General features: G+C 34.7%; 1 protein-coding gene across 9 annotated transcripts in view; it reads right to left on the reverse strand.

Moving 5' to 3' along the window:
* Positions 1 to 14,327, reverse strand: part of LOC119634584 (putative uncharacterized protein DDB_G0277255) — a 106,121-nt gene that overhangs the window by 8,929 nt on the left and 82,865 nt on the right. For all 9 annotated transcript variants that reach the window (XR_005246965.1, XM_038028826.1, XM_038028828.1 and 6 more), the window contains exons 2-7: positions 6,612 to 7,478; positions 6,011 to 6,534; positions 5,511 to 5,946; positions 5,347 to 5,445; positions 4,681 to 5,281; positions 3,722 to 4,608 (exon numbers count right to left, since the gene is read on the reverse strand). Coding sequence is in view for 8 of the 9 variants with exons in the window: in XM_038028826.1 (XP_037884754.1) it covers positions 3,722 to 4,608; positions 4,681 to 5,281; positions 5,347 to 5,445; positions 5,511 to 5,946; positions 6,011 to 6,534; positions 6,612 to 7,478 (3,414 nt within the window). In the remaining variant the exon portion in view is untranslated. The remainder of the gene's footprint in view (positions 1 to 3,721; positions 4,609 to 4,680; positions 5,282 to 5,346; positions 5,446 to 5,510; positions 5,947 to 6,010; positions 6,535 to 6,611; positions 7,479 to 14,327) is intronic.

A 14,327-nucleotide genomic window follows, 5' to 3' on the forward strand; every position in this document is an offset into this window, starting at 1 on the left:
AGAAGTAGTCTTTGAAACATGGACCCACAAGATTTTCGTTAATTGATAGCTTTGATTGAAAAGTGTTAGGGTGGATCATCTGATACGAATCTTTGAAACAAGACTCAATGGAAATATATTAAAATTGCGATTGGAGGCTATTTTAGTTTTCTCGTTGTTACGGCTCTAATGTTCATGCATAACTTTGAAATTCTATTCCATCCGTTGCGACTTTGGAAATTCCATGAATATCTCTTATACATAAATGGATAAAAATCACTAAACGATTTCAAAACTGTGCATTGGCCAAGAACATGTTGGAACAAAAAAATTAAATATGATTTCACATATAACATTATTGATGTTTTAATTCGTAATTACTTTTCATTTTGAGTTTTTTTTAATTTAACTTCTAAGCAGGTTCTGCCCGGGTATTAAGTAAAGGTTGGAATTTTTTTTAGTGTATTATTTCCCAATAGCGCGAATGCCCGATTCAGTGTAGCAAAGGCCGTCCGTCTATCCATTGGAATTCCGCTTAGTATTTACGATCTTTGTCTGAAAGGCTTATGTCAGGTAGATATTCAAAATCGGTTTGGCCTTCTCACTTACAACTAGCAAAAATGTTAGTTTTTTTTTTTGCTTTTATATTATTTTACGAGCTTGGGCCTAAGCCTAGGCTCGCCATGTGCAAGTCGAAAACCTGTAAGAGCGCGTCCATCCTAGATTTGCCCATTTGTTTGCATCATCATTTCCTAGGTGATAACTTCAACTTTTCACGTTCTCTCAGATACTATAATTATTTTTACCATACTTTTATTAGTAAGTTGTCAGTACTCGAGAGAGCCTATGAAATTTGCTCAATATCGGATGTAAAATTTGATATTTACACCATCAATCCAAAAGCAAATCATATCGTTGTTGCCTACAAGAGCAGCACAGGATGAACTTAAAAAAATTATTATTTATCTTTTAAAAAGAAAAAAAAAAATTCAAGGAGCTCCCAACCTGAATTATTTTCTATATGCCCAAGAATTACCATTCAGTGCAACAATTTTGTCAGAGTTGAAGTGCCCACACGTTGTTGGTCATTTTAGCACAATCTTTCTCAAATAACACTACATATGATCATAAACTTTGACAAAATTGATGACAAGAGCAATATATTCGACAATGTGATTCAATCTGCTCAAAATTTGAGCATGCCAAGGAGTTGACTTTTTGACGAGTATTATCACTTGCGCGTGCCTTAAGTTATGTTATTATGAATTTTCTTCGAAAGTAATTCAAATTTTAAGCTAAGTAATTCTGGACGCTGACCCCATTACGAATATATTGAAAAAAATCATCAAAGGTAAGCTTATTTCCTTTATTGACCCCAATAACATTTTTCTTTCGAAACGGATCGGATGTGGAAGAGAACATAATGCTACGTAAACACTTTTCCTTCTTTCGCCTGTACTATTACGTAATCTTTTCAATGTAAATATTTTACAATGTAATACTTTTCCTCCCAACAACTTCAGTAGTATACAAGGAGCGCTTATGTTCATAATCAATTGCTTCTCAAAAAGTGGAAGATTTTATTACTTAATTCACAAACCTACTCCCATTCCTAAGCAAACCTAGAGATTGGATAGCATTAACATTCCTTGGAAAAGTTTAGTAAATATTTAGTAGCGTGGCATGGGATCGTAGGCTTAACTTTAACTGCATAAAACTAACAATAAGGCGAACATTTTTTATGAGTCGAAAAATAGAATTTCAAAAAATTAAATTATAGACAGCAAAAGATTAATTATCGGAACTTAAAAATTACATTTTCATATTTTGTACTGCTCGGATTTAGTCTTCCTCTAGTTATTGCACCGAACAAGTGCTTAAAACTGATCTATAATCTGGTCCAACATTTTTCAATTTCTGAAGCAATTTCATCACTATTTCATATCGTAAGCAAGTTTTTGTATAATTAAAATAGAATAATAAATAGAATAGTAAATAAAAGTAGAGAGAGTTAATGAGTTTGCCTTCATTTCTGTACAGGCTCCCTCTAAATAAACCTGATAAACCTAACCTAATAAAGTAATAATTGCAACGATTGCACGGTTAACACAATTAATGAAAAGTTAAGAATTACGCTTTATGCAGGGCATAAAGGGTTGCCCTGATCGACCATGAAAGCGCACTTTCTCACGCATTTGCAACGAAACGAGAACAACTTGGACAGGCAGGCAGATAACCTCATTCAAAAAGATTCATTCACTTGTTCATTACAAGTAGTTTTTGTGAAGTTTTTGAAAACCTAAAAACGAACAATGTCTAAAGAAGCGTCCCTTCATTCAGATTTACGGAACAAAAAAATCTTTATGTCTTTTCACATTCTGATCTATGTATCGAATAAACTCTCGAATGAAATGGAATGTAATTACATATCGACAGCAGGATATTGCAAAAGGTAATGAAAGATAAAGAGGCATATAACAGATTGCCTTGGTAATTCAATTTGAATTATCGGAATCTCTAATTTAAGTGTGGATGTATTTAAATTAAATTAATTTTAAAATTTATTGAAATTTTTTAGCCGAAAAATATTTAATAAAAATGCACTTGATCCCTGGTACGTACATACACACAAATTGAGGCCGTTTTTAAACCGCATACCGAACCGAAAGTTTGGGAATCGCCAGGAAATACTAAAGCAGCTTATAGATGAGTGCATTGCGGTTTGCGCGCGCATATATTGGAAATGTACACACAGCAAAGTTTGTTAATTGTTTGTTACTAAATAAACTTTTGTACTTCATGGTTTAATAAATTAAAAATATACTGTGTGAGTATGAGAAGTAGTTAAAGCAATAAATGAAAAAAAAAAATTTTGTTAACATTCAGCGCTTTACGTTACAAACGCGATTAGATGAGTAAATAAAAGTTAATTATGGACAAAAATATGTGTGATGCGTGGGGAAAATTTAAATAAAAAATAGAATCATTTGAAAGAAAATCTTTAATGAAATGCATATGTACGTATGTATATGTAAGTTAATTAAATTTTTTTTTAGCTTTACAAGCGATCAACGTTAAATTTTTTCCCTTCTTTTTTGTTTTTACTCTACGTTTTCGTATGAAATTAATGCGATATTCTCTGTTTTTGGTTTGATATTAAATTATGTATGCATGTATGCATGTATGTATGTATATGTATATGTATATGCATATGTAAGGAAAACTTTATATAAGTAAATGTACGACGAGGGCATGAAATGTTTTACCTTCGTATGTCTATTCATCTTAAATATATGGTGTGTTGTTGTTTTACTGTTTAATATGTAAATAATTTATGAACTTAAGCTGATCCAGAGATTGAGTATACAAATGGTATATGCACGTATGTACGTGTATATGTATGTATGGATGTATGTATGTATGTATGTATGTATGTATGTATGTATGTACGTATGCATTGTGTCAATAGTTGAATATGTATGTTAAACGATTACAATTACATATGAAAGAGTTTTGCTTTTCATTTTGATTTGTATGCTTTTCCTTAATGTTTTTGTTCTCTTTTCGTCCGATTCAAATCTTCTTGTTTTATTTTTTTTTTTTCAATTTTTTTTTTTTTTGTTTCTTGCTGAACAAACGAAAATATGATGACTTTTTTTGTTTTTGTTTTTGATGTTTGTTATTGAGAAAATGTTTAGATTTTATTAAACCAACCCAAAAATGCTGATTTTAAAGTGCGTACCTTGCCACTGTCACTATCGCTGGCTGTACCATTACCACCACCACCGCTCGCACCGTGGCCACTTGATGAGGAGGAAGCTTGAGCACCAGCTGCAGTGTTTGCACTACTGCTGCCGTTTACATTGCTACTGTTTTGCAAATCGGTTTCAGCCTGACGTGCGGCTGCCATACGGGCTCCCACCACGGAGGCACTACTAAAGCGTCTTGTGGTAGTGGGGTTGGTATTGTTAAAGGTTATTCCACCAGTGGCTCGGCGTGGAAATGCTTGAGAGCCATGGGAGAAACTGCTCGAGCTTAATTGGAGATCCTTTCGCAATGACGAGGTAAGTTGTGATGTTACTGTTTTAGTTTTGGGTGTGCTACTAACACAACTACTGGCAGCTTTATCACTCCCACTAGGTGTGGTACTAATCGCCACCACAGTCGTGCCTGTATTGCCATCATTATTATTTGAATGGTTCTGTTGTAGATGGTTATAAGCACGCGACAAAGAATCCATGTGTTTCACTCGTGTTGATAGCGATTCTCGTTTGGGTTTGGGTAAAGGAGAGTTTTGCAAAACCCTCGAGGACGGACTGTTATTGTTGTTGTTGTTATTTGTATTATATGATATCGTAGATTTTGGTGTCGAACCGTATGGCGTAGTAGCCAATGGTATGGACGAAGAGGTGGAACTGCGACTGGTATTGGTACTCAAAGACGATGAGTTATGATTGTTATCTTTACGTATACTTTGTGCAGAATCAGTTCTTTTTAGACTGTTGGGTGATTTCGAATACAACAAATTGCCAGTGCTCCGACTCAAGGGCGAGCGATTCGACGAGGTTGATGAGTTCACTGATGGTGGTGAGCGTCCAGCAGTTGACGGTCTCCCGGTTGGAGGTTTACCTAAGAATCATAAAATGTTTATCGATCGATCTTATACAATATTCATTGAGGATATATTTGACAGCAGCCTACCTGCAAAATAGGCGGCTGCTTTGCTGCCAGGCAATGGTATTTTACTGGGTTTTGTGGTTGCCCCGCTAAATTTTTTTAAAGCTTGCACTTGATTTCTCAAGGCAGTAATTTGCTGTTGATGCTGCTGCTTTTGCTCTTGTTGCTGATGCTGTTGCTGTTGCTTTTCGAACGGACTAATTCCACCCACACTAATGCTTAAAATACCTGAACCGCCAGAATCACGTTGAATGCTTTTATTGTTCGCGTCTAGTTGCAATTCATGATCGTGGGCGGATTCTGTGCTACTACTGTTATGCTGCAGCTCGTCCATTGGTAAAGGAACCATAGCCTTCATGCTGGGTGTGGAAATTTGTGTAGCAGCTGGTTGCGGCATTTGCCCGCAACTCGATGTTAAAGGCGTTTGTGAGCGGATCTCACTGCCGTCTCGCCTGCTCATCATCAAAGTTGTAGAGGCCGAAGATCGATTTGTCTCATAATCTTGATGCGAATGTAAATAGGAATTAGTACCAGCACCGCTGTTCGGTGTTGTTGAATGCAATCGAGATTCGAGCACACGTAGTTGAGCCTTAGTACCTTCTAACTCAATATTCTTTTCCTCCAACTGCAAAGCACAACTGAACTAATTAATATCAAGATTTTTATGGAACTCTACACATTATGGATTACCTGAAATCTTAAATCCTCTACATCATCTTTTGTCTTATCTAGCCTTTTCACTAAATGACTCTTTGATTTGGAGGCTTGTTCTAACTTTTGCGTTAAAACCTACAATTTAAGAATAATTTAAAGCAAACATAAGCATTTTCAAATACCACTTCCAAAGAGCTCACTTGATTCTGAACAGTTAAGGTTAATAGTTGCCTTTGCAGTTCTATCACACTAGTCTCCAATAATATAGCAGCAAATCGTTTGGAATCGGTGACACGACATTTGTTAGCCCGCGATCCCGTGGTGCTAATTATACCATCAAGACGCCCTAACTGATCCACAGAGAATTGCTGAGGTTGTTGTTGATTACGTTTTGTTGTGGTATCACTGCTTTGATGGAATGGAATCAAATTTTGATGACTATTCTCGGTAGAGGAGGGAAAAGGAAGCATTTGTTGTTGTTGTTGTTGATTATCTACCACAAGAGGTTGGAATGTATTTTGTTGTCTTGCACGCACAAAATCCGTTTGTGGTTGTGTGGGTATCGTACTAACGGTAGAGACCACTGTGTTAGCAGAGGCGCATAACCCAATAATTTGACTGGATCGGTCTTGATGACTGTAAACGATATGTACGTATATAAATTATAAATTACATGCCATTAAATTTTCTTTTTTCTTACTTTAATCTTAGAGGAGTTTTGCTTTGTTGTTGTTGCTGCAATTGCTGTATTCTCGAGCTTAACTCCAACTTCTGAGCCATGGCCAGTTTTAGTTGTTCTTCTAGTTCCTTTTTCACATTAATCAACTCTTCGACTTGATCGTTCATTTTAGCCGCTTTAATACGACCGGTTAAAGTCTCAGCTTCCATTTCAGCCAATTTGTCAAGCAAACGATCACGCTCTCTACGCAATTGTTTAATATCCTCTTTGCTGAGGCGTTCAACATGCTCTCGAAAAGTTTTTGGTGTCAAAGCTGTATTGGCACTACTACTACTAGATTTGGAAATACCCGCTGCTCCTTCGTTCATATCCAGCTGATCTTCACTACTACAAGTGGATTGCTGGCGCAATTGCTGGCGTTCATAATTCTGCAAGTGTTCGACCTCGTCACGTAAACGATTTGATTTACGATGTATGACGTCGAGCAGATTCAGCAATTCATCATCGGATTCCGGACATGACAAGCGATTTGAAGCTATGGCGCCCTTTGTTAACAGGAAAGTTGGTAAAAAATTTGGACCAATATTTGTCTTTACAATAAATACAAATTAAAAACACTTACTGTTGAAGCACCATTCGTTGAAGAGGCACTATGGCCCTCTTTCGATGAACTGGTCTCTGTAGAGAAACCTGAGTCTTGTATTACACTGCCGTTATTGTTTTCGCCACTTCCACCACCGTTAGCGCTGCTACCGCCACCACTACTACTCTTTGGTTCCTTTTTACCGCTATGTGAATTACTGCGACTCCTTGTCAACGACGATGAGGATAGCTCTGTAGCGGCGGGTTGACTTGTTTCCTTTTGGGATATCTTACGCTTTATACGAATGCCGGGCTCCCATTCACGTCTCGACACTAACGTGCCTCCACTAGTTAAGGTAGCTGTTGAACCGGCGGCGCTTATTACACTCCCCACAGATTGGCCACCGTTTGTTAGGCCACCCGTATTTGAGGTGGTCGAAGCTGCCGAGGACATAGATGCCATTTTCTGTTTGAGATCAGGAAATGTTTCAATCACTAGATCGCGAAATTCCAATAGCGCGCCCACTTCGTGTTGCAATTCTTGCAACGATTTGGTTTGTTCGCTATGTATATGATGATGATTGCCATTGCCAACACCATGATGAATGGCGTAACTATTGGCATATGCTGTATTATGACTTAAAAGATGATGATGATGATGCTGATGAAGAGGGTTCGCGTTCAAATTTGGATGGTGTGAATAGCCGGAGCCAGCTGCTAAAGCCGCAGAAGCTACAGTAACATTAACGGTATTACTGGAAGCCATTAAATGCGGATGATGAGAGCCTCCACCCACAGCCAATGGTATACAGTCCATAGGATTCCTCAATATATTGCCATCGAAATTATTGGCAAGATAAGTAAAATTAATGTTATTGCCGTGTTGAGCCAAATCATTACCATCGACCTAAAGAAGACAACAAACAAAGTACGTAATGTTAGCACTGGTTATTTTTTATTTTAAAGGAAAATTATCTCATTGAACAAACCTGCGCAGCGGTACGTGAAAATACGTCTTAAATCTTGTTGCTGCCCTTGCAGCACTACACAACGGTGTGAAAATGTAATGATTGTAAAAATAAGTACTTGCTCTTAACCTCTTAATCTCATTTTTCTTCAGTTTAACACAAATTCGCTTAATTTATCTTTTTCATAATACAAAATAGATGAAATTTTTAGCCTTAACTTCTGGTTACAACATAGTTTATATTATTAGTCGTATTGCTACTATACACAACACGCCACACTTGCTTTAATACGAACGAATGATAAAAGGTGTCTGTCAATCAACTTTACCACCATTAATGCTACCATGCATTCTCGAGACCTATATATGGCGGCAAAAAATCCGTAAATTATTCAAAAAATAATAATAAAAAGAAAGAATTGTATTTGATTTGGGTCGAATCTTTTGATACCCGCAATAAGCTTGCGCACAGCAATTGGATTGCATGATGCCATATAGCGACGATCTTGATTCATTGATCGAATGTCAAATCATACGTTTTTCAAATTTGGCAACATTTTCCGATATTTGACATAATTCAAATGCATGTCTTGGCTGCATTTTTTATTATTTTATTACTATTATTATTATGAATTTGAGCTTTTACTCAACTTTGCTAACGAAAAATGCAATAAGCAATTCGAAGATGTAAAACTATAGAATTTGACTATGCCAAACTCAAGGAAAAAAAGGGAATGGACTAATGTAGCCGATTTACAAGAGACTCAAAAAAATCGATTCGGCTATCAACAACAAGAACAATCGAACATATATACGCCACTGTTTTTATATGTTACAAACAGTTGGCAAATCTAACACACTCGGCTTAGCGGATACAAGAAAAAAAAAATTAAAATAATAATAATCAACTGACTTAATTGCCTGCGTATGTATATGTTACTATTTCTTTTATAATGCTTTTCCAAGGCAGTTGGTGGCATCCTATTAAAGATATTGTCAACATCTCACGCCTACATACATGCTTACAGCAATTCTTACTCGCCAGAACTGGGAGTGTAAGACATTTTAGTTTTCAGATTTTAATATTTAGCGGTTAACCTTACGTTTTATCTGACTCACGCCTGTTGATTGTGTCAATCAACTAATTAGGGTGAAATTAAAATAAAAAAACTTATAATTTATTACAAATATTATTGAAGAAAAACTTTATAAATTTATGTGTCACCGAAAGGAAATGAATATAAAAAATATTTAATTTCAGATTTAGCATAAGATTGTAAAAATGATTGTGTTTGTGTAAAGAATATTTTCAATTGACCTAAAGAATTTAAGTTTAATATCGTTGACCTGAAATGAAAGTCGTCGACTCATCTTGGCTAACGTGGGGGATAAATCTAGTAAATTCACCGCTAAAACATCTTAAAAAGAGTTTCAATTGTCCGAGGAAAATGAAAAAACATAATTTATTAGAAAATTTAATTTATTTGTTCTAAAATGATTTGATTACATTTATTATACACTACTACGTACAACAAGTTTTTATAGAAAACAAAATTTAATTTCTATGTTTTCAACTTTGAAATCAAATTATCCGCAAAAAAAAAAAAAAAAAAAAAAAAAAAAAAAAAAAAACCTACAATTAATTAAGACATTGAATGCTAAAGCCAGTCACTGTAAACCCATCCACACAAGGTCGAGTGTTTTCTTGTATATGTGTGTACATAAAAATTGATTGTATTCAATTGCTGTAAACTTGGTAATTCTTATAAACTAGTGTTACGTGAGAGATTAAAAGGCGTAAAAGAAAGAAAACCTTTGTACCCATTTTTGTGAAAATTGTGTATATAGCGAATGCTTATGGAAACCATTGATTTTTGATTGAATGACGCTTTTAAAAAAAAACGAGACTTTTCATCTTACATATAAAGCAGTTATTAGGCTGAAAGCTGTCAGCCGCAATCACTTAAGGATCACAAATTTTAAGAACTTTGTTGCCTTATACTAGAACGTTCACATCTCTATTAAGCGTTACCCGTTAACCATGTCTCCCTATCTATCCGCCCATCTCTCATGCGATTAAAAAGATTCAAGCGAAAGAAAAAAATACAAAGTTGATATACCCTACGTTTGCAAATGACATATAAATTAAGAGAGAAAAAAAAAAGCTAATCCAAAAAGCGCCCACAATAGCTAAAGACGACTTACAACAATTCTTGAATTTAGTGTTTGATAAACACATCGAACCCAGTCCTTTGAGGATTCTTCGTGAGAATGGTCTGCACTATGATCAGTCTCCCACATAGACCCGAAAATAAGTAGAGCTTAAGAAGATATTATTATATTTTTAGATCGTTGAAACCGTTCTATCCGCAACTATTCGGCCATTCCAGGCTCTTTCCTGGGCTGTAGTCCTGTCGGACTATTTACAGCCCACGACTTTTCTACAGAAATATATATATGCTTTCAAGCCCTTTACACTGGAAGAAATTTTCATAAGCGTAGAAAAGTAAGCGGACTATTGGTAGAGCTTAACGCAAAAGAATTTAAATTCTCTTCTTGCAGTGTGTATATAATTAATCTGCGAATCGATCTGCTATAACGAATTAAATTATTCGCTTAATATGTGTTTCGTAAAGATGATATAGTAAAGAAGTGAAAATCAATATTCGAATCGAAACATTTTTTTTTTTTTAATCAACTGCAACACTATATATACTTGAATGCATGTATAAAATCAAGTAACAGTTTTTTAAGTTACTGATCCGACCGACCTTTCACAAAACTACGCAAAATGCATTTCACTTCTGATTTAATTGCTTTTCAAACTTCACGCATATGAGTTAAATAATTAATTGTTATGTTATTCAGCTCTATTTGAAATCAATAAACGTTTTAGGGTTAAGTGGGCGATTGAAAGTAAGTAAACCGTAAATACCTAAACGAATTTTCAGTTTCAGCACATAATGGAGCACTGGTAGTACGCGCAGCCGAAAACATAATGTTATGTAAAAGTTTTGCTTTCAATAGTTGTTTAATTTTTATGAGAAGCTAACTGCACCCCATTGCGTATCGCTGAACAAGCAATTAAGAAAGCATGAATATGCTTAAAATAATTGAAATTGATTTTAAGTTTGAGCCTCAAATCGACAGTGTTTGCGACGTGAAAAAGTTCGCTTTTGATTTTTACCGAACTTTTATGGCTTACCAAACTAACATATACGCTGCACATGCGTACACGAGTGTGCACTTTTTTATTTTTATCTTTTTTACAGATCATCCCGATAAAGACAGTTCCGAATTAGGGATAGTTAAGTTGAATGCCCAAAAACTGCTGAGTGACGATGACATTTGCCTTCTAATTGTCAGACTTTTGATTTTTGGGACTTGAGCTTGATTTAAACTCCGTAGAGAACTCAACATTCTGGGGAAAAAGTTCGAATTGCATATCCGTGATTTAAGGTTGTGCAAATCGATTCAGCAACTAATGTTTACCAAGGTGTTTACTTTCAACTGTTATGCGTCGCAAGTATACAACATAATCTAACATATTGCATGCGGCGAGTAAAGAAAATGGATCGTAAACGCTATATTGCAAGCGCAACGTATTAGGCAAACAAGTTACGCAATCAAATATATTTATAGAGCTTTCCTACGCAAATTTGTTTATTCTCTTCTTTTTGCAATTTTTTTGCAATAAGTCTAAGCATTAAAGTGCATGAGTGTGGTAATAAGTTATTTGCAAAATTTTTGCATTAGTTCGCTCCCCAGTATGCCGCAAGGCAGATTCTAACCTCAATATGTAATCATACCTTATTTATAGAAAAAATTTAGATACCACTAAAGATGTTTTTTACTTTTCAACGAATGCAATGTATATATAAACTATTCTTCTTCTTCTTCTTCAATCAGATCCACCTATGAGCAAAAGAAAGCCGAGCCTTGAAGTAAAGTATAGAAGGAATGGAAGTGAATTATAAAAAAAAATACAAACGAAACTCGAAATTATCCATTTTGAGAAAGGGAATCAGATTCGAAAGTATCAAATCCAGAAATACATTTTGATTTCATGAATTTAGTATTTTCTTATAACATTCACTTTCTACAAATATGTAATAATTTCGCTGAAATTTTGTAATACTTTAAGTTATTACCCAAAGTATATGAAATGTACGAATATCTAAGTGTTCATAATAAAATAAAAAATTGTTTATTCGATTATTCTGTTTGATCAATAACAACGAAATGCGTGCCAGTTGTTCGTGTTATTTTGCAAATGAGTGTAAACATTTAAGTAAGAATTTTTAACGTTTAAATTCTTCTTTTGACACGACATGAAATTTAAAACTTTTGCCATTAAGACAGTTATATAGAATGAATTTCACTAGAACACTTCATATTTTCATCACATGTTGAATTTTGCTTCTAAAAAACTTGGATGTAAGAGGAAAGACATAGATCTAGAAATTGGTTTAATATCAATATCCTCCTCCGCCTTTTGCCAATTGTCCCCTCCTATTGAGTTTTTCCCAAAATTCTTCTCATCTAATACTTGCTGCTACAACAAGCCTTCTTCTTCATACTGTTTTTTTTTTTAGTTTTAACCTTTCGATGCCGATTTTTGTTTAATCGATCATCCCCAGCATTTGTTCACCTTGCCAGTCGAGGCGTAGAAGTGTACGAAATAATACCCAGAAGAACGGCTTTTACATCCAATTTGTATTTGATGAGGTTGCAGCAATTGCTACGTAATCGCATAAAAACAGTGTGACAACAATTGTAAACATTTAATCGTTGGTTGCTTGTGGCCTTAAAAATCGATCAAGCAAACAGTTTATTATGTATAAGTGGTGTTCACAACAAAGCCTCATTATCTTTATATATATATATATATATATATATAAAGTTCAAGTTGTTACATTAAAAGTTTTCATTTTCCACAGTTTAGTTGCAATTTGGTAAAAGTGCTTTTATTCCCATTCGATAAAAATTGATTGGTTTTCTTTCGTATGCTTAAAAAATGCATAAAAAATGTATTAAAAGAATATGTATTACATTCCGTTTACGCAAGTACAGTCACATGTGCTATTCTCAAGTAACTTAAATATAAGCCGAGGGAAAATGAACATAAATAAATAAATAAATAAACAAATAAATAAATCGATATAAAAATATTTTAATAGTAATTTGATAAGGTGTTTCGCGTATTTAAACAAAAATCAAATTTCACTTTTTTTTTTGTCCGTCTCTCTGTCTCCCTTTCGCCCTGTCTCTTTCAGCGTTAACAATAACATGTTGTTGCAACAGACAATGTATGCCAGAGCTTGTCATTCATATATCATTCAATATTCGTTTTTAGTGTACAAATTTTATATCCATAATCAAACATATATGCATACACACACATATTCATATACATTTATATGTGTAGTTATGTAGGTACGTAAAAGGTCTATCATGCATATTTATTTGTCTGATTTGTGTAATATTGATTTGGCATGTGAATGAATGCAAGAGTATGTGTAATAAATGCAATTTACATATTTACCTCCGTATGTACATATATGGTTTCCTCAATTACATTTATTTTTAGTGCTAAACCAAAAATTCGTTTTGTTGTATTAAAATGGATATTATTTACAGAAAAGGCGTTAATTAATATGCACCAGAAGTAATTCGTTGTGTTTTATTGCGGATTACGACATGTGTCAATTAGATGTCAATTTGTATAGAAACGAGACCCTTTGTAAGGGCCAAACAAGTACTTGTACAAGGAAATTGAGCTAAGCACGCTTTTTCACTTCAATTCCATATTAACTGAACAATACAAGAACACCAGGAATAAGATACGCCCCACCGTGAAGATACTAAATTAAACTTCACTACCTACCATGTTAAAGTAAAGCTTAAGTAAATCGATACATGTGAATGTATGCAAAAGTTTACTATTTTTTTTTTGCGGGTGATATATATGAAAAACCTGGATCGATCCCTAGTCTGTCCAATCCGTGTCCTGAACGATTTTCGAGGAGACCAAAGTCTAAAAATGGTAAAACTAAACACATATTCATCGTGCTTTACATGCATGTCTAAAGGTTTCTCGGGCTAGAAGCTGATCTCTCTCTCTCTCTCTCTCTCTTTCTCCCTTCTCCATCCACTCACCCAACTTTCTCTCTCTCTCTCTCTCTCTCTCTCTCTTTCCTCTTTCCCTCCCTCACTTTTTATCATTCTATAGACTATCCATTCAGCGCTTTGTCACACTGTCGTAAAACTTAGAGTAAAAGTAATTAATTAGCAAAGGCGGCCGACCTTACAACAGTGAGTAGAATTTTACTTAAAATATTTTCCCCAATTATCAAATACAAGCCGCTCTGAAAGTAAATGATGGTGAAATCGAAGAGAGGCAAACTTCCCTTACTTCCAAAATTTTCTACTCTTTCGATCAATGACTAAAAATTTTTTCGAAATCTTAACATTATGTCATGTAAATTAAGTGAAATATATAGATTCTTTCGTACCTGCACATAGATGACTTATCATTTTATTTAATTGTAGATAACATTGCAGTAGCATCAGTAACACATCATAATGTTTAGCAATTTAACAACAATTAAATAATTTAATAAACAGTATGCATGCAGTCAGAAAAGAGAACAAATACATCAGCTATTTCTCATCTATCTGTCAGTCAATCAAACCTTCCCGCCTTAAAGTCATACATGTCTTGGGTCTTGCGTGCGCGCAACAACATGCTCGGAGGGACTTACAGTATGTTCGAATAACTAATAATTT

Source organism: Glossina fuscipes, unplaced genomic scaffold, assembly GCF_014805625.2.
Source record: "Glossina fuscipes isolate IAEA_lab_2018 unplaced genomic scaffold, Yale_Gfus_2 3, whole genome shotgun sequence".
Taxonomy (NCBI): domain Eukaryota; kingdom Metazoa; phylum Arthropoda; class Insecta; order Diptera; family Glossinidae; genus Glossina; species Glossina fuscipes.